The 18,963-nt window shown below is 36.5% G+C and overlaps 2 protein-coding genes across 6 annotated transcripts in view; one reads left to right on the top strand and one right to left on the bottom strand.

The window, feature by feature from the left end:
• kuz (zinc-dependent metalloprotease kuz) overlaps positions 1 to 18,963 on the bottom strand; it is a 140,441-nt gene that overhangs the window by 15,331 nt on the left and 106,147 nt on the right. The window lies entirely within an intron of this gene.
• On the top strand, positions 9,862 to 11,678 carry LOC116651500 (fibrinogen-like protein 1). Its single transcript, XM_032437976.2, has 3 exons — positions 9,862 to 10,118; positions 10,194 to 11,356; positions 11,416 to 11,678. The coding sequence occupies exons 1-3, from the start codon at positions 10,023 to 10,025 to the stop codon at positions 11,534 to 11,536; spliced, it is 1,380 nt and encodes a 459-aa protein (XP_032293867.1). The 5' UTR covers positions 9,862 to 10,022; the 3' UTR covers positions 11,537 to 11,678.

Here is an 18,963-nt window from a genome sequence, read left to right as displayed (position 1 = left end):
AAACCCGACATATATGTCAATTTGCTTTAGTAGCTTTTGCAATGTAGGTAAATCAAATGTTCATTAAATATTAAATTTAATCTTAACTCAGGCTCTAAAGCAAATGAATTTAGTCATAAGTCATAATTTTTAAGCATGCTGTAATGTGCTGCCCTTATTATGCAGTAGATATTTTATAAAATAGATTTTTATTCTATTAAATTGAATGAAATCTATATTAATGTTTGCTCACTAATATTTTATATATTCTTGCATTACATTTTGAGGTCATGTTAACTTCATTATAATGATTCTCAAATTTAAGTTTAGTATGAACTCTATTTGTATGTTTTGACACTTCATTTAAATTTGTAATTTCTGCATTGGACATTATAACAATATTTTCAAATTACATCTCGACCAATCGAAGTTTATATGTTTATAAATTCAAATACAATTCCTTTGCTGTTTAACTTCCTAGTTGCTTATATTTATGCATAAGCTTTCTTTTTACTGATATTTACTTTACATTTTAATTACATTTAATTAAATTACATATTAATTAAATTCATTTGCTTACTATTTCAAATTTCACTTTTAAATATATAGTTATTTTGTACGCATAATATACATATAATATTTTTAGTTTATTCTCCAGGGCAAATAAATTCAAACTTTTCTAAAAACAAATACCAAATATTTCGTTTTGTTGGCACATAAAATTGGCTTCATATGCGAGTTCTCCATGAAATGTTAATTTGAATTAATCATTTTATGACATTCATTTTAGACAGCATTGCGAAACTCTCGTTCGATAGGAAAGCGTTTTTTAATGAGTTGAATAATAAAACCTTTGTCTAATGCATATTTAATCTGACACAAATAGTTTCCCATGAATAAACATATGAAAAGAAATGTGTTTGCCTTCAATACTGTGACACTTAAAAAGCAGATGCCTCAAGAATCGATATTCCTTTCGTGTGGGCAAAACAAATCTTCAATTCATTTGCACAACGCCTCCAGCTATGTGGGCTATGCCCATATGATAACCTATGGATCCTCCTATTCTGGGTATACTGTGTGAGAGCTTTGCCTGGGCACTGGAAGTGTTAGCAGCTATAGCTCTTCCTGTCGCCGTCACCTGCGCTTCAACACTTCCACATAAAGCCAGCCAACAGCCGGGACAGCCGCCTTCCCTGCTGCCCACATGGCCAAGAGGCCCCCCCCCCTCAAGTACGAAATTACGCATTTCGGCAGCGTCCGGCGCGGGTGTAGACCAACAAATGCGACGGACACGTGGTCAGACAGTCGGTTCTGGCGACACAACGACATCGCTTTCCGCATACAAATTAGTTTTTGCGGCTCAGACTTTAGTCGGACTGGTTGCTCTTCTCTCGGAGCTCTTACTCGTTGCTTGTGTTGTGGCATCTGTTTTTTGCTATTGTTGTTTTTTTCTCAGCTTAAACACATTAATATTAAATACATAAAGATACAAATTCGTACATATGCGTTAGTTTTTATGTAAATGCGGTAAACCTAAGTAAGAGCTGCCTTGGAAATATTTCTATCAGTCACTTGCGGGCATACAAATGGCCCGAGTTAGAGATGAGCCGCTTACAATTAGAGATTACGTTGGATTTGCACGAAAATGTTTAGGAATTAATGTCTGAGATTTCTATGTATTTATGTGCACAGAAAATAAGTCAGTGAACGAATTTATATCTAAGAGAATGCCCGTCTTCTCTAACAACAATCGATATTTACCGATCCATATTGTTTAAGCGTTTGGGATAGGTGATATATTCACATAAATATTATCTGAAAGTTATTTTGTTCTTGTTAAGGTTTTAAAGGTTTAATAGTTTACACACATTAAATTTGAAATTAATCGAAACATTGCTAAAGCACTTTAATATAAAAGATCGCAAGATCAGCTTCTTTGTAAACAAGTCTAAAGATTTCAAAGCTATCGTCAGACAACTTTGCTCTATACAATAAAGCTGCCAAAGAAACGCGAGGTCGTAAGAAAAACTGTTTTGGCTATAAAAAAGAATGGATATAAAATAAGTTATTGTACTGCAAAATGTCATATTTTCCCAGATATTTTACATTTACGAGATTCACTATTCTTTCAGTAACGTCCTAAGCCAAATGTCTACAAGGGTAATTAACTTTTTATTGCGTATAAGATATCGGTGGCAATATAAAATAGAATGATACTTAAATTATGTAATAGGTGTTTTTTTTTTCTTTATTTTTCTTAAAAAAAATTTTATTTTTGTTTTCTTTAAAAAATTGATACATTTATCAAACGAGAGAGATTTATTACTATTCTACCAAATAGCTTAGATTTGAATACATTATTTGGAAAGACTCCACATTTTATTAATAACCATAAATGATATAGAGTAAAATGTAATGAAAATTCCATAAATTATATTAAAACATTCTCCGTGTGCATTTTCTGACTGCTTAAATGTTGTAGCTGTTAAATACTTGCACCTGTCCCCTTATCCTTATCCAAGCTATTGCTATGCCTGCTTGTCACTCAACTCAAGTGCTGTACCATAGATAAACAAGAATATTTCGGAGAAAACGAGCAAAATGTTTAGTTAGAAGCTAACAGCAAATGAAAATGGTAGCCAAGCAATTTGTGGTCATGCCAGGACAACGACAAGTGCGGGGGAGAAGGTAAATGTTCATACAGCGATGAAATGAAAGGACATCAGCTACGAGTTTCAGATACACAACTTTGACTGCGTGCGAATGATGTAGAAATAAGCCAAATCTTTCGACTCTATTCTATCCGATGTGCCTGTATGGTGTGTGGAGTGCGTGTGCGCAGGTGTGTGTATGTGTGTGTGTGTATCGTTCACTAATTAACGACAGAATAATTTTCTATGCCATGAATGAAAATGTGGCCCCCAAGAACAGCCAGCCGTAGTTCATGCTAAGAGTCTGGAATGAGAATAAAGATAGGGGTTCGGGCTGAGGCTGAGGCTGCGGCTTGGTTCATGGAATTAGAAAAGTTCATTTGGCAGAGCAACTGTTTGGCTTTTGCCCCTAAATTCGACCTGCAGCCACCACAGCAACAGCAGGAGGAGTTGCTTCGGCTGCCAAATTTTGCATGCAAGGCAAAGTGCAATATCAACAAGCGACCAGAGACTAACCATTGAGACAGCACACACACACACAGACAGGGAAAGAGAGAAATATGTCGACTTGTCGCACAACGTACAAAGTTTCAATGGGACAACTGCCTGGCATTGGACACATTGGTATACATGGAACATGGATAGGAGCCCGGAATTTTCGACCATGCACAATGCAGGCGCTGCTAATGCGCCAAGATAAGAAAGCAATGAGAATATGTGGAAAGGCCAATGATAAAGTGGGCAGAAATGGAATGTGCTCAAGGGAGTGCATTTGCCCAAACACACACACGTTTACACACACACACGAACACACGTGAAAAGTTCACATGTATTCAAATATTCATTGCATGCGATTTGACCGTAAAACAAATGAAAAATTGCGGTTTTATTTTCGGATTTGCCTACGCACACCCCAATTTCAAATTGTTGGTGAATAGTGAATGGTGAGTACTGAATGTTAAATAGTGAATAATAGCTCATCCTGTATACGCAGATAACTCGCAGAGATTCGCCAAAAAATAGAATAACAACAGGAAATTTGTGGTTTATAGGCCTATACACTGAGCAAAATACAAATAAAATGCTAAGAGTCAGTGCCAGAAGCTTAGCTTGGCACTCAATTTATATTTTTTTCTTATTAATATTAGCACTTCTTTTTATTATTGTATAAAATAAGAAAAGCTAAGCATTCGATATTACATAATATGCAGTATAGTCAATTGCTTTTTAGATGTGTTTGGATTACCACTTTTCAAACTATTCACATAAAAAATATTTCTGCAAAATATCTATAAATTTAAACAAGCTATTTTTAATATAAAATAAGATAACTTTATTAAATTTGTTTCTTATTGCATAGTAAAGAAAATTGGATAAGAAATAACATAAATTACCGAAGAATAACTCAAACAATTGTTAAGCTGACAAATCTCAGTAAAATTTTACAGGCCCAGGTTGTTGCAGTGTACAACAACAAAAACAACAACAACAGAAACAACAACAACAACAACAGCAATAACAGCAAAAGCAAAAGCAGTACTAGCTCCATTTCCTCTGCTGCAAGCCAAAACGGAAGCAACAAATATCATCAGGCCCAATTGCATTTGTGGCCGAAAAGTGGAAATATTTACTTGGCCCCCGGTTTTTGAATAGGAAGCGGAAGGGTGGGCGGGCCTTTGACGGTGTATTTTTGTGGGTGCGGCTGCAAGTTTGATGAAGGATACTTAGTTAGTGGACTGCCTTCTGGGCAAAACTAGCAGCAGACAAGTACATTAGATAAAAGCCAGACATACCAGCTGCAAGGCAGTAGGACTCGCAAGGATGCCGAATGAAGTGAACTACAAGATTTCGTGTTTGGGAATGATAAAAGTGGTTTATGACTCGGTTTACGTTTCGGTTATGTCTGCCAGTACTCAAGCATAATCTAAAGCTGTTAACGAGCATTTGCCAAATAGGCACGGACTAAGGCACACTTCAAATTTGCACAAACACTGAAAATTCTCCAATTAAATTCAAGAATTTTGCATAATCGAGGGACGAAACAGGAATTTGTAATGACAGTCTTTTATGCAGGATTTTAATTAAATTATAATAAATTGATAATTGTTATGATATGAGCATTATATAAATAACGTTATATAAATAACTCCTTTATATTTCAATTGTGACTTGGAATATTTATTTATTTATTATATTTTGATTCCGCACGTCTAAGGAAGAGTTGAAGCAATTACTTTCAGAATAGAACAATGTATACCTGCATTTCGCGCTTTCCTATTAATATTTTTATTAAATGTTTGCACGTTTTTAACAATAATTTAATTGTAAATCTAAACAAATTACACCTCTAATTACTTAACGGTGAGAACGCTTTACTAAATTCAACAGACTTAGGATTAAAAATCTGGCCTGCTAAGATCAGGGTAAGCTCCACAACAATATTTGACAGCTAATCACAATATGATTACATGCACCGAAATCTATTTAATACAAAATCTGAATCATTTAAAATGACATCATTTTGAAAAACTCGACAAGCGTGTCAGTAAATGACAACAGTCTTTTTATCTTTTCTTTCTATGCAATTGGTACAGTCAAGTCCTTGCTATAGTTGTTTTTGTAGTCGTTTGTGCAACAGCAGCAACAGCAGTAGTTACAGTTGCGTCGAGTCCTGTTTGTGTCCTTGTATCGACTATGACAACGTCGCAAGCATTGTCGATGCTGTTGTCATCGTAGTCATTATCAAGTGCCCGACACTGAACACCCACCAATGCCCCGAAAATAACCAGTGAAGCACTTAAAAACGACCACATGACAGCCGCCAGCGGGTGCCCGACACGCCCCCATCCAACCATCCCAACCATTCTAGCCGAGGGTGCACTTAACCGCCCACTCGCTCTTAAGCCGCCTGCCATAATCGATGGCTGTCTCAGTTAGTCGGAATGTGTGATTGCGTGAGTGTGTGCGTTAGGTTCGGATTTGGAAACCCCAGTAAAACCACAATTTTGAGTTCAATTTAAACAAGCTGAATGAAGTGGTCATTGCTGTTGTTCTTGTGTCTTTTTATTGATCATGTCATTCTTTTCGAGAGCTTCTCATGTTGTAGCTAGGCAACTCACAGGTTTGTCAGTTATTAAGGGAGACCCGCTTAGAATAGACACAATTTTAATACTTTTTATATCGCTTAGTTGCACTACAAGGATTACACATGCACAACATGGAATTGCGTATGCTTGTAAGAGCTTGATTTATGAGTAAAAACAAAACAATTGAATAATATATAAATAACATGATATGCTTTACAAAAAAAAAGTACGTTTTTAAATATGTATACAGAAAATTTGTTATAAATATATAAAATAAACATGTATTTTTTTTAAAACGTGCATGCTTTTTTATAAGATTAATATTCAAATTTATTTCATTTTATTTAAGATATGTGGGCCTGTCAAATATAAAGGCATATTTTATATTTATCTTTAAAATAAACTTGGTAATGCTCGGCTCAAATATTTGTGATCTGATTAACGTATTTCATTTTATTTTACTATTTAGCTCAAAGTCTGATATAACATAATTTTTTAGGAACCGAGAAGGTGTTATACACAAATATTTAATATTAAGAGTTCTTCAAAGTCAACTTAATTGAAAAGAAAGTAGGCTGCAACCTTTCCAAGTTTTGAAATGTTAAATGTGATAACGATAGTCCTAGTAGTATTTATTTATTTGATAATTTATTTACATACATATTATATTTTTCAGCTAAGTAATTTAAAATCGTATATATTTTATGCGAAAACTTTCATACGTGGAACAGAAAATGCATTATACTTTAGTTGGGAATCAAAACAACGGAGTTCTAAAACCCGCAGCTTTTCAGAGATTTTAATGGCCACCGCTTCTCCTGTCCTAAGTAAACTAATACACCTGTATAAACTGCATGAATTGCGCCCCTTCTCACAACGTAGCCAGTCTGTTCCTGCAAAAACTTGCGGTATACATCATTTAGAAATACGTATGAATATGGGCACGTTTATAAAAGTTTTTATCCTAATGCCCCTTTTTAATTAAACTCAAACACATGACCCGTTGATTCCCCAAACACACATTGAGTTGCCACAGTTCACATATGCACACACACACACATATACACATACAGTCATACAGACATACAGACATACTCATGTAGACGTCTAGTGGGGGGCATGGGGAGTTAGGTAGCCAACAATTTATGACCACTGCCAGCGGCTATGCTATACACACATAGACCGGCATCCACAAGGACACTGACGACAATTCAAACAGAAATTTAATATTTTAGTAGTTAAATTATTTGGCACTTGTAATAAAACAAACAACTTGCAGCTGTAGTCGCCTCGCTGACGCGCCCCGCGTCCCCTTTCCGAAAACTGCATGAAACAAGTGCAAAGTGGTAAAATGGAAAAGTTTTTGAAGCCGTTGCACAAACCGCATAACGGCGACGCCGTACGGGTTTTGGGGCGTGGCATGCCGTTGGTTGCAGAAAACCTCAAAATATTCAACAGCCTCCACTGAAGGATGCTCGTCTGGCAGCAGTTGCCTTGGCTGACCAAATGTTGTTAAATAGCACGAGCAAAATGTAAATATAAATTTTCAGCACAAGATTTATGCATATTTTGAAGCTCGTAAAGGCACAAGACAAGCAAATTTCTGAGCTGAGTTCAGTTTTGTTGCACACAAGCTGCCCCCATTCCGTTCTCCGCCCACCACCCACCATTGCCTCAAGTGGCATGTGTGCTCTAAATTTTAAAATTATTTGAAATTGTCCTTGGTACGCTGCTGCAGCTGTCACAAGGACATGAACTGCAGTAGTCTGAATTATGGTGCAAGACATTGGCTAAAGTCTTTCGCTTGAACTTATGTCAGTCCAGTTCGTATTTGAATTCTGAGTGTGTGTGCGTGTGTGTGTGTGTGTGTGTGTGCACAGTAAATCCAATTGGGCACATTAAGCATACGCCATGTACCACATGGAAATGTGACTCGACTGCCGGCTGGCTGGCTGGCTGGCTGGCTTCTTGTTTATTCTCATTGGGTGTGTAATGGGAATATTGCTTACATGGGCTCTAATAGTTAGGCATTTAAGACGTATTCTCACAATTTTACGATGCATGAGAATATTACAGCATTTGCATATTGCAGAGTAAAAACAGCACAATAATCCCTTGTGAAATCGAGCAGGGAACTAATTATATAGAATTACGATATAGCATAAATAAATAGAAATTAAGTAAACTTGTATAAATTTAAAAATTTTGCTATATATATTAATTAAAGCCTGATGGGAAGATCCTTGCCTAATTTCCAAAGAATTGCATAATTCGTTACAAATTGATAATAATAATAATATATGGTTTCTTCACGAACTACAGTTTTTTATAAGAATAAATAAGAGAATATAAAAAATTAGCATGCAAAATATGAAAATTTTAAAATGACAATATTTTGATGCTAAAAAGTGACAAAGTGACACTCATAGCATGTAAAATAATCATCAAATTGACCATTAGTGACACTGTCAGATGGTCGCCCCCAAAAAGTATGCTACATTCGCCGGGCAAATAACACGAGCTGACGGAAATGAAATTGATGACCAACATAATTTCTTGCCGCATGCATTTTCCCGTATGCGCATTTGCAACCACCGTGGCGTATGCAGATTGTGGGCGGTGGCATATCCTGCTGTTAAAGGCCAGTCAGCACACATCAATAAATATTTGAAGCGGACGTCCCCGTCAAAATGGAAGACGAGCTGCAGGCTGCCGGCTGCCGGCTGCAGGCCTGTAAAGGATCGCTGCGCTTGACCCGTCGGCAAACCTCGACCGCAGCGAGCAGCGAACGAAACGATTTTAGTGTGGAATGTTCAACAATTCAATTTACCGCAAAACTCGTTATTACGGGAGCCTGCATTGGACCATGCAACCCCAGAGCACTCTCTACCCTTCGATATGTATATAGCCAAAAATGTTTGCCAACGGTGTTGAAGCCGTTTCCATATGCTGCTGTTTTCCATTGCCAAGTGCAAAATGTATTTAAACCTGTCGCCCCAAAGAACACCGCGCACCTCCCCCACACATGGTGCCATACTGCCTCTACAGCATTTGTTGTGGCTCTCACGTGTTTGCCTCTGTGTGCGTGTGTGGACATTAAAATTTATGCAATGCAAATGTTAAAGGGTGTGTGCGGGCCCCAGCCCGCTTTTGTCTAGGTGCCAACACTGCAAATTGGTCCAAACTGGGCGGCTTAGACGTGGTTTGGGTGGTGCGTGATTCTCTGCACGAAATATTAAAATATTTAAAATTAAAGACTGTGATTGTACATCCTTACGTGCTAGTGGTTTTTGGCATGCCGTAACAATTAAAAGGTTGTCAAAATTATCCAATTGGGTAATAAAACTTTCCACATTATTATTTAAGTATAAGTTCTCTCATAATATCCAAGTTTTTAATTAAATTTGCGCTTATGCAGAGTTAAGAGCTGATGAAAAGTTTTCTAATATCAAGCAAGAAACTAGAACTAGAACTTGAAAATATATTTCTGCATCAAAACGTTGACTATCGTAAGGTATTTATATGTTTCCAAAAAATGGATCAGAATAACCAAATTTTTAATTAAATTTAATTTTAATACTCTCAGAGAAGGCATAACATTTTGTCATATAATAAGTATATACATATATCGGTAAAAACTTGAATTTTATAAAGGATAACTTTCCCAAACTTAGCAAGAGTATGAAATTCGTATTTATTATAATGATTTCATTTCTGTTATATAAGAAAGGATGGTTTGAGGAGGAGAAAGGAGGTTGTCATAAAATGTACAACTCAAAGAACAAATCGTCATCTGTCCGTCGATCTCTTTATACTTTGAAGCAATCATTATGAAATCTTTCAGGTGTTCGTCGAATATAGTTAATTATTATTATATTAGTTTAAAGTATAAAATAAGGCCCCAGCTGTATGCGGGTACCTGCAAGATTCGAGGCATACACAACAGCACACCTATTGTCAATAAACTGGAAAATATCGTCAATATGTAAAGTATATAAACAGCTATTAACAACAGCTGGCTGCGGATTGCTCATAATATGGAATTTACTTCCACGAAATCAACAAAATATATCAATATTCTGGAACTGGACAACGCCTTATTCAGTTTTAATATGACTGTTGAATAAAGAGGAGCTTCATTCGTTTCGGTTTCCAAAAATAATTTATAAAACTACTTTCATCTCCTATAAAATTATAATCTCAAAAGATCAGTAAAATTGGCATTTGGAAAAGTGCAAGAATATAAAAAATTTTAAAATTATCTTTGAGCGTTTACCTAAATAGTTCAGTTCTTTATAATAAAATGATGAATTATGGATATTTGCTGACAATTTTATTGCTGTTCACCATAGAAGAACTAAACTTTGAATCATTGGATAATAATGGCATGGCTGTGCCGGTGGGTTTCTTATTTTTTTTTTTTGCCAACTAAACAAAGAAAATTGTAAAAATCCAATTTCGTGCTATATTTCAGTCATTGACCTTGTTTAAGGATATGGAAGGGCAATGCAATACGTATTGTTTTGGTATAGTTAAACCCATTCTGCAGCAAACAAAGCAGCATCAGTTCTCGGAGTTACAAGAAAAAATCAGAGATCTATATACGGTTATAAAGAATACAGAGAATCAGCTAAATGCTGTTCAAATCAAATATGGAGTCTGCGAGGATGCGACAAAAAACAGAGAAACTCTATCCAGAGAGCAACTGAATCGAAAGGTAACGCAGCTCACTGAGCTACAAAAGAAGGCAGATGCACAGGAGGAGAGCATAAAGAGCTTGGAGATTCAGTTGAGCAGTCTACAAAACCGTATTGGCATCTGTGAAGAAACAGTCAAGAATCGGGAAGTACAGTATGAACAGCTAAAGGATTTGAATGGCTCGTGTAATAATAGCAGCAAGGTTAAAGATGATCTCATAGCAACAAATAAGGCGCTAATTGATAAACAGCAAACCGCATTTCAGGGTGAAATGATTAAAATTGAACTTAAGGACCGGCAAATAACTGAACTAGAAGCTCACCTTAAGACCAAACAATCAATCGTGGCTGAACAGCAGACAAAAATTAGTGCGGATGCTTTAAAGATCAAACAATTGTTTGATAAAATATCTCAATACGTTGCACAACTCAAGAAATGTCAATCAACAAGTTGTCTGGGCAAATCTACCAATGTACATGTGATACGTGTGCCCGGTGTCGAGCCCTTTCCAGTATTTTGTGACTCAACTCTGGCCGATTCCGGCTGGACTGTTATATTGCGGCGTCGTGATGGTTCGGTCAACTTCAATCGCAATTGGACTGATTATATTTTAGGGTTTGGTGATTTAAGGGGAGAGTTTTTTATCGGACTGGAAAAAATTCACTTGATGACCAAGTCACAACATCATGAATTGTATATTTATCTAAGGGATTTTGATGATGAAAATCGTTATGCATACTATGATCATTTTCAAATTGGTGAAGAGCGCGAATTTTTTCGTTTGATGTCATTGGGCGACTATAAGGGAACTGCAGGCGACGCGTTATCCTCGCAAAGGGATATGAAATTTTCAACACCGGATCGTGACAATGACAAGTCACCCAATAATTGCGCTAAGGAGTTCCGTGCGGGCTGGTGGTATAGAAAATGTTATTACTGGTAAATAATATTATGAATAATAATATTTGATTTGATAATGTAAACTTTCATTTCTTTAGTAATTTAAATGGACAATACTTCAACGCGAAAACAACAAATCAATACGGCATTAATTGGTTTGCGTGGCACAAAAATTCTCTGCAGTTTGTACAAATGATGATCAGACCTAAGCCGCATTAATTAATTTTAATATATTGATTAAGTATTTCGTATAAGCATTAAAAGTAACTGTAAACATATTATTCACAGTTTCTTTTTGGAAACAAAGGGTTCAAATTTCTATTCCTAAATGCCATTTTATTTTTATAAAAAGTTGTTAAATCACTGCGATTGACCGAATATGTGTGGAATATATTATTTATTCCACATCAGTTTCCAGGGCAGTTTGCACATTAATTTGTGTACAATTCCCAACATTTTAAATTTGTTTATAGAGTAGAAGAAAATAAAAGCATACACATACTTTGCAGGACAAATAAAAAGCATGCGACACCGAAACATTTCAGAGAAAATGGAAATGCAGCACAATACCAGTTTCGGATGTTTGTTAAGTGTGTCTGTTTGCACAGACTAGACAAAAAACCCATTAAAAGCGACATGGATTATTGTGTTTTTTTTTTCACGCTGTCTAGAGCCCAGAAAAACTAAGTTCAGTTGAGTTAAGGCGTTGGGGCAACTGATGCTTTTGCCACGTTTTAATTTGCACAAACATTTATTAAATTTTAAAATCTAATTTGAATTTTCACGCCACACGGCGAGGTAGACGACGACGAGGACGACGACAACAAAGGGTTATAAAACTAAACCAAGTGTAACACAAAACATGAGGGAATATGTGTTGGAAGATTGCTCGATTCGCAGATACTATGCAACAAGGCAGAAGCTAATAAAAGGGATAAGAAAATTATTTACAAATCGAATAAAAAGTATTTACTTTTTATATCAGCTACGCCTAATTTGAAGAGAAATATATTTAATATATGTTAATATATTTAAACCTTAAAATACCCCGATTTTTCTCTCCAAGAGTAGGCTTTATACACCCCTCTGTTCAACCTAATGGTTACAGGGTATAAAGAGACGACAACGGAGCATAGCGTGAACGACAACAGCAACGTCGATGTGAAGGAGTCAACGCCAACAGGATGGAACCGAAAGCAACAGCATGGAATTGATTATTGAGCGAGTGTCGGGAGTTGGTTCTGCCACAGAGCTGCACGAGGAGGGAGAGAGTACTCCGTGTGTATGTGTGTGTGAGTGTGGGGGTTAAATGGTACACTCCACACGGGACTTAGGTGTCCTGCACATATGCCTGTGTGTGGTGGCAGCCAGTTGCGTCCGGGCTGACGCAAAAGTTATGGCACATTGGAATGCAGTTAATATTCAAGGCCTTTGCCGCCTTGTCGCAGCTGCAATGCATTTCGCAATGTTGTTGACAGCGGCACAGCAAAAATTGCAACTGCAAGTTGCATGCATAAACAGCCAAATGCCACGGCAATACCAACCGATCCCAGGGCAATGCTGGGAGGCCTTTTCGCGTATTCCGCCTCAATGTACATTTTAAATGCACTTTTCTGTAAAAATCGTGGTCTGCTATCTAGCCGAACATTTATTTGGGGCTCTGCTTTCTATTTTGTTGCATAGTTTTTGGGGCGCGACGCGCTTTGTGTGGATTATCAGCAGAGGCTATTCGCAAACAGAACTATTTTCAGCCGAGCTTGTGCTTTGTGGGTATTGTAGAAATCAGAAAATAAGCATTTAGCAAGGCGCTAAATTGTTGGGTGGGGATTACACAAATTAAGGTTACGTTGACAAATTGTAGTCTTATCCATTTAATTAAGAGAGAGACAAAATATATGAAGACAATATTAACTAACATTTCGATTGGTTTCGTTAGACCAAATTTCGTAAAGTGACTTTAAAAAATTAAACTCTTTAGGTGATCGAAGATGATAATTAATAAACGTTTTACAGTAAAGCTAAAAAGCTGTTTTTTTTTTAAATACAATTTTCAACTTGGTTTTTCAGACAATTAAGAATGATTGTTTATAAAATAATATATTTCTAGGTTCAATGGGATAGCAGAAATAATTTTTAAAAAATATATTATTATAAATTACTTTACTAATTGAATATTTATGAAAAACTGGTAAAATTATAATATGTATAGATAAGCTATCAGTAACTATATGAATTTTTTTGTTTCTAATAATTAACTTATTAAATGAATTATATTTAATGCTGAGACACGTTTGTCTTTCATCTTGTGCTGCATGTTATTAAAATAATCACAAAGGAATCTTCAAGAATGGCAAACAATATAAAACTGAGTTGAGCAGTTGAATCATCTTACATAATTTTATAAAATATAATGATATTCCGGTTCAGAAATTCTCTTAGTTCAATTCACATGTGTTGAATGCGCTCAATTTGAGTTTACAATTCACAGCAGAATTCCTCAATAGAACATTGTATCTGTTTATTATCATTCTAGCAATTTCCTACTTCCTTTGAATACCAATGAAGATAGAGAAATGTCATTTGATGCACATCGCCATTACAGACTTTTATTGATGTTGTCTGTTTGAGAGCAGCTGGAACTTAACAACAGCAACAACAGAATAGGAGTGCAGCTGCCACACTTCATGCAACATGCAACACGCAACAACAGCTATAAAGTTTTGCAGCTGACAATGAACATGAAAACCATGCGGGCATGACGAAAGGAATTGTCAATTTGGCATGTGACACACACTCATATCAGCATTTTATTATCAACGTATAACTGTCAATTAAAACGTAAGCATAGAAAAAAGTATTCAACAGAATGTAATACAAATGCTGAACAATAAAACACTCTAGCATTAAAGATAGATGAGAAATGATATAATTCTTTAATTCATTAATAATTATCTACATCACTTTCTTATCTTAATTAAAAACTAATGTACCAAGATGTTTTTTTTATGACAATAAATTGGAATGATTTTTAATAATAACTATTATTTGTCAAAGTTTTTTAAACGGAACAGATTGTTTCTTGTAAACGAGGTGCGAGGTGAATTGTCCTATGACAATTATTCGATAAAGTGCTCCGATCTTGTAAGCTATGTTTATACTTTACGTGCTCAAAAACGTCAACTTTAATGCTTTACTCATTTCGTGACAAAATAATAATACCCTCTACCCTAATTTGTTTTTTTTTTTTTCAATTTTTTTTTTAAACATTTTTCTGACCGCTATAAATAAATAACATGCAAAATTAGTCATGCGCGATTGCGCTGGGTCGGTCAACCCCATTAGAGTGCAAAACTTCAATTAATGCTGAACCATGTCGCTGGGGGACAAGCAGCAGCAGCAACAGCAACTGCAACAATAACAACAGATACAAATGGTGTTCACTGGATTCAATTAACCGCTATTTTGCATAGTGTTTGCAACAATCAACGCGCCGCGTGCATCGTGTGGCAGCTTTTGCGCTCTGCGGTGTGCTTTGAAGCTTGACACTTTTTGAACAACAAATGCAATAATTGTGGTTGTTGGTATATAAAATTTAGCAGACAACTGCAAGAAAGGGGGAAAAAAACCACCCACAACGCCAAAAGTGTTGGGTATGAAAATAATTGAAAAAGTTTTTAACCTGCATGGTCTGTACAGCTAACTCTATCGCACGGTATGTTTATAATTGTTGTACATGTTTTATTTTTTATTTTTATTTTTATTACCTGTCCTCTGTAATTTGTGAGTTGTAATTGCTGCTGGCCTTTGATTTTGATGACTCTTGCATTGTAATTATAGAAATCAAATGACCCCTCCGATAATAGAGTGCATTGAAATGCAGCGTTTGATGACCCAATTGGGTTCATTTACGAATTGTCATTGGTAATATGACTTAAATTATTATTTGAACAAGTTTTATTAAGGGCAGAAAAAAAAAATATATAGAAAGCCTATATATATAAGTATGCTCTTGATTGTATAATAAATATTTGAAATTATTTTCTACATTTTACGAATATAATATAAAACTAATTAACAATGAAAATAAGTGAGTTATTTTGCTTTTCAATCTTGTTTTCTTGAAATTTTTTAACAAATAAAGTGCTTATGCATTTGCACATGCATTTTCAATGTTTTTCATAAGTATTTGAGACACGCTCATTGATTTTTGTAGCTTGAGAACGGACTGTTAATGTTATAACAATTTTAGAAAGCAAATATCATAAGCTATGTAAACAATTATAAAAAACAACCCTATTACAAGCCTGAACCCTGTTATAACCCGTCCTATTGTTATTGTTTTTTGGCCATATTTTCAGCAATCAGCATATTTGCTATTGCACAGTGCTTTCGATATTAGTCAACGATGCATGAAATCAGCGCTCAGCAAAAAGCATTGCACGTTTATAAGTATAAACAGGATTTACACGCAAGTTGACGCGATGTTGTTTTCGATGAGGACGATGACGATGACGATGGCGCACAATAATTTCCGGCATTTGATAACAACAATAACAATAACAGCAGTAACAACAACAACAACTACAGCAACAGCAACACACACAGTTTGGGGGAGTTTGGCGATTGTAAACAAACAAATTTCATGCTACGTTTCACCGGAAAGTTCAAAGCCGAGTTGAGGGATGGACAGAAGAAAAAAAGAGCCCAAATTGACAAGCGGCCGGAAATACAGTGTATGTTGTTTATTTCTACTTTTCTTTTTTTTTTTTTTGCGCAAACAGCACATACACACATATGCGTGGGTGTGTGTTATTAAAACGAATTGAAATCAGGCTGCCAGCCAATGGCCACGTTAATTGGCAGACATGAAGCACGCACATAATTGAAATCAAGTGCGTTGGGCAGCACAATAACCCTATATATATGTGTACATGGAATATGTCGTGCTTGTGGACATGCTAGTGTGTGTGTGGGTGTGCAGCGGTCAACGCCGCAATGTGCTGCGGTTGGATGAATACATTTTGCATGCGTGGCGACATGTGTCAACTTCTATTAAGTTAACGCTGGTCATTCAACCCGCGCACTCGACCAGGCAACAGTCACCCCGCTCGGATGTACCCCTCCCTGGTGCCAGAGTGAAGCCGCTGGCCATGTGGTCAGCAGTTTGCAGCAGTTGCCAACTGATGCGGAGCAAGGCTAAAAGTGTAACTTAGCCACGAGACGTTTACTGCGCGTATAATGGAGGAAGGGTGAGGCTGGCCGGGAATATAGCCACAATGCGGACTAAAAGTTGAGAGCTGGAACTTGTCAAGCGATTTAGAAAAAAACACTTTTAGATTAACGTGCTGCAAATGGCAGCAAGTGTAGAACTCTGTTAAGCGCATTTTTATATACAGTGCTGCAGATATCAAATTTACTCGAATAGTATTTAAGCCTCAAACGAGGTGTTGGCACGCTCAAATTGCAATTTGTATGCCACAAATAATTAAAAACAATTTAAACAAATTGCAAAACTAGAAACTAGAACAGTTTGACTAAAAGTAAGAAGTAATTTAAAGTAAGAACTTTAAATATGGTACTTTTTAGTATTATATGATGTAAATACAATTTTGACGAAAATATGTTGTGGATTATTCTAACTTGCATTAGAATGATGTTTTTCAATTTCGCGATCGAAATATCCACTCAAATGTTTGATTTAGGCAATTTGTAAACTGGAGCTATATGTTTGAGTGATGTAAAGAAAGTCATTTCCAAGTTAAGTCAAGATATATCCTAAAACTTTTCATACGGCAACCTTGCTTCTCATATTGTAATATATCATGTTATTATTGTATTCTAATTTTTTATATTTTTTATTTAATAATATTATAGGTTTTTGCATTGTTAAAAACTTTGAAAAGCAGGGCAGAGGCTCAGCTTATCTAGAAAATGTTATATTTAATATTTTCAGCGGATTTTAGCAGATGAAATTATTATGTCAAAATGTACTTAGCATTAGGATTAACTTTAGCTCTTGCTAACATAGTCAATTTTAACGCTACAAAATATATAATATAAAATTCGAATTAAATTTTAATTTCAGTTAACCAACTGGCGTTGCAAAACTGGTGTTGCTAATCGGTTGTTGACATTTATACGCCAATAGTTTTTGGGGCGTGCCAAGCGCCCATCTATGTATAAATAACCATAACGTGGAAAAGAAGTGCAATAAAACAAAGTGTCATAAATAAAATGAGCCGCATTGCATTAATGGCAGTTGCAGGCAACTGCATAAAGCTGCCACGGCCAATGCACTCGAGTAATAAAACTAGGGAGCGAGCACACAGGGGCCAGTCTTGGGGCGCCTGCAACGCGACCAACAATGTGGCAAAATAATAAGCGAGAGAGAGAGAGAGAGGCATAAGCAGAGGAAAGAACTGCCACTTGAGTTGCATTCTGTTCGGCTGTGCAAAAATTATATTACAACAATGTGTATAAATTGTGATTTCCATGCAGCATTCAAGTGGCAAGTGCAGACTGCAGTCCCATAATGGAGTCAGTGTGTGAAGTGAGTGTGCGAGCGCGCGTGTGTGTGTGTAAATTAACCCGTGGTGTGTGGGCGGGGGGAAGCGTCTTGTGTACGCTTCGCTACTTGCCAACTGACTGGCAGTGTGTCAAGCCCAAGTCCTGCACACTTGAATTGGGAGGGGCTCTGTGGCAACATGCGTGTACTCGCTTGGTTGATTTCAACACACGCATTCAACACGACGCGCCGCACACAACCCAACAATGTAATCAAAGTGGGCGGCAAGTGGCGCCAGCCCCATTTCACTCTCTCTCGCTTCTTTGGAACAACTGCTCATTTCTAGCACAAAGCTTAATATGCTGCTAAATGGTATTAAATGGGGGAGAATGGATGGTCGGACGGACGGGTCGAAAGGGTGCCAAAGGACTGCACTACATATTTGATAAGCTTGCAAGCGTAAACACCTCGACATAGTTTTCTTTTCATACCCTGTACCCATTCGAAATGCTTATACAGGGTATAAGCAAATTATCAATGTACGTAACATGCTGACGTAATTATATTCGATTCAGTTTCCTACACTTGATGTGGATACCGATGTCAGAAAATAAACAAACTTGAGCTTTATTTAGCATAGCATAAACACATTCACAGATCAAGTTGCTCTGGGTCTCTTTAAAATCGACAAATATCGATATCAAAAAACGAATTCTGAGCATATCTTGAGGTTTACACATTTCACGTAAATGTTATTTTTCTGAAACCGTTGAAATTTTATTCATATTTTACTTTAGAGCAGAGATTGTTCCATTTGTGTTTGTATATGAATTTGTTTACCTACTGTTTACTGGGTAATTCAGACTCGAGCACTCACTCGTAACTCCCACTTGTTTTTTTTTCTCATACTTTGTTGCGTGCGTGCTTGCCGAGAGAAGCTAATAAAGTTGGACAGTTTAAGACGCTGGCGGAATGGCTGGGCAGCAATTAAGCCATAAAAGGCACTAAAAACTGGGTAAGTTACTGGCGGGGTAAAAAGTTGCGCTTTCGGTTGCTGTGTGTCAACAAGTGAAGCATGGCAACAGCGCACTTTGCACTAATCGAACTTTATGTGCTGCTCTTTGGGCTAAGATCCATGAAC

Source organism: Drosophila virilis, chromosome 4, assembly GCF_030788295.1.
Source record: "Drosophila virilis strain 15010-1051.87 chromosome 4, Dvir_AGI_RSII-ME, whole genome shotgun sequence".
Lineage (NCBI taxonomy): Eukaryota > Metazoa > Arthropoda > Insecta > Diptera > Drosophilidae > Drosophila > Drosophila virilis.
This window is presented reverse-complemented; position numbering and strand designations above follow the sequence as displayed.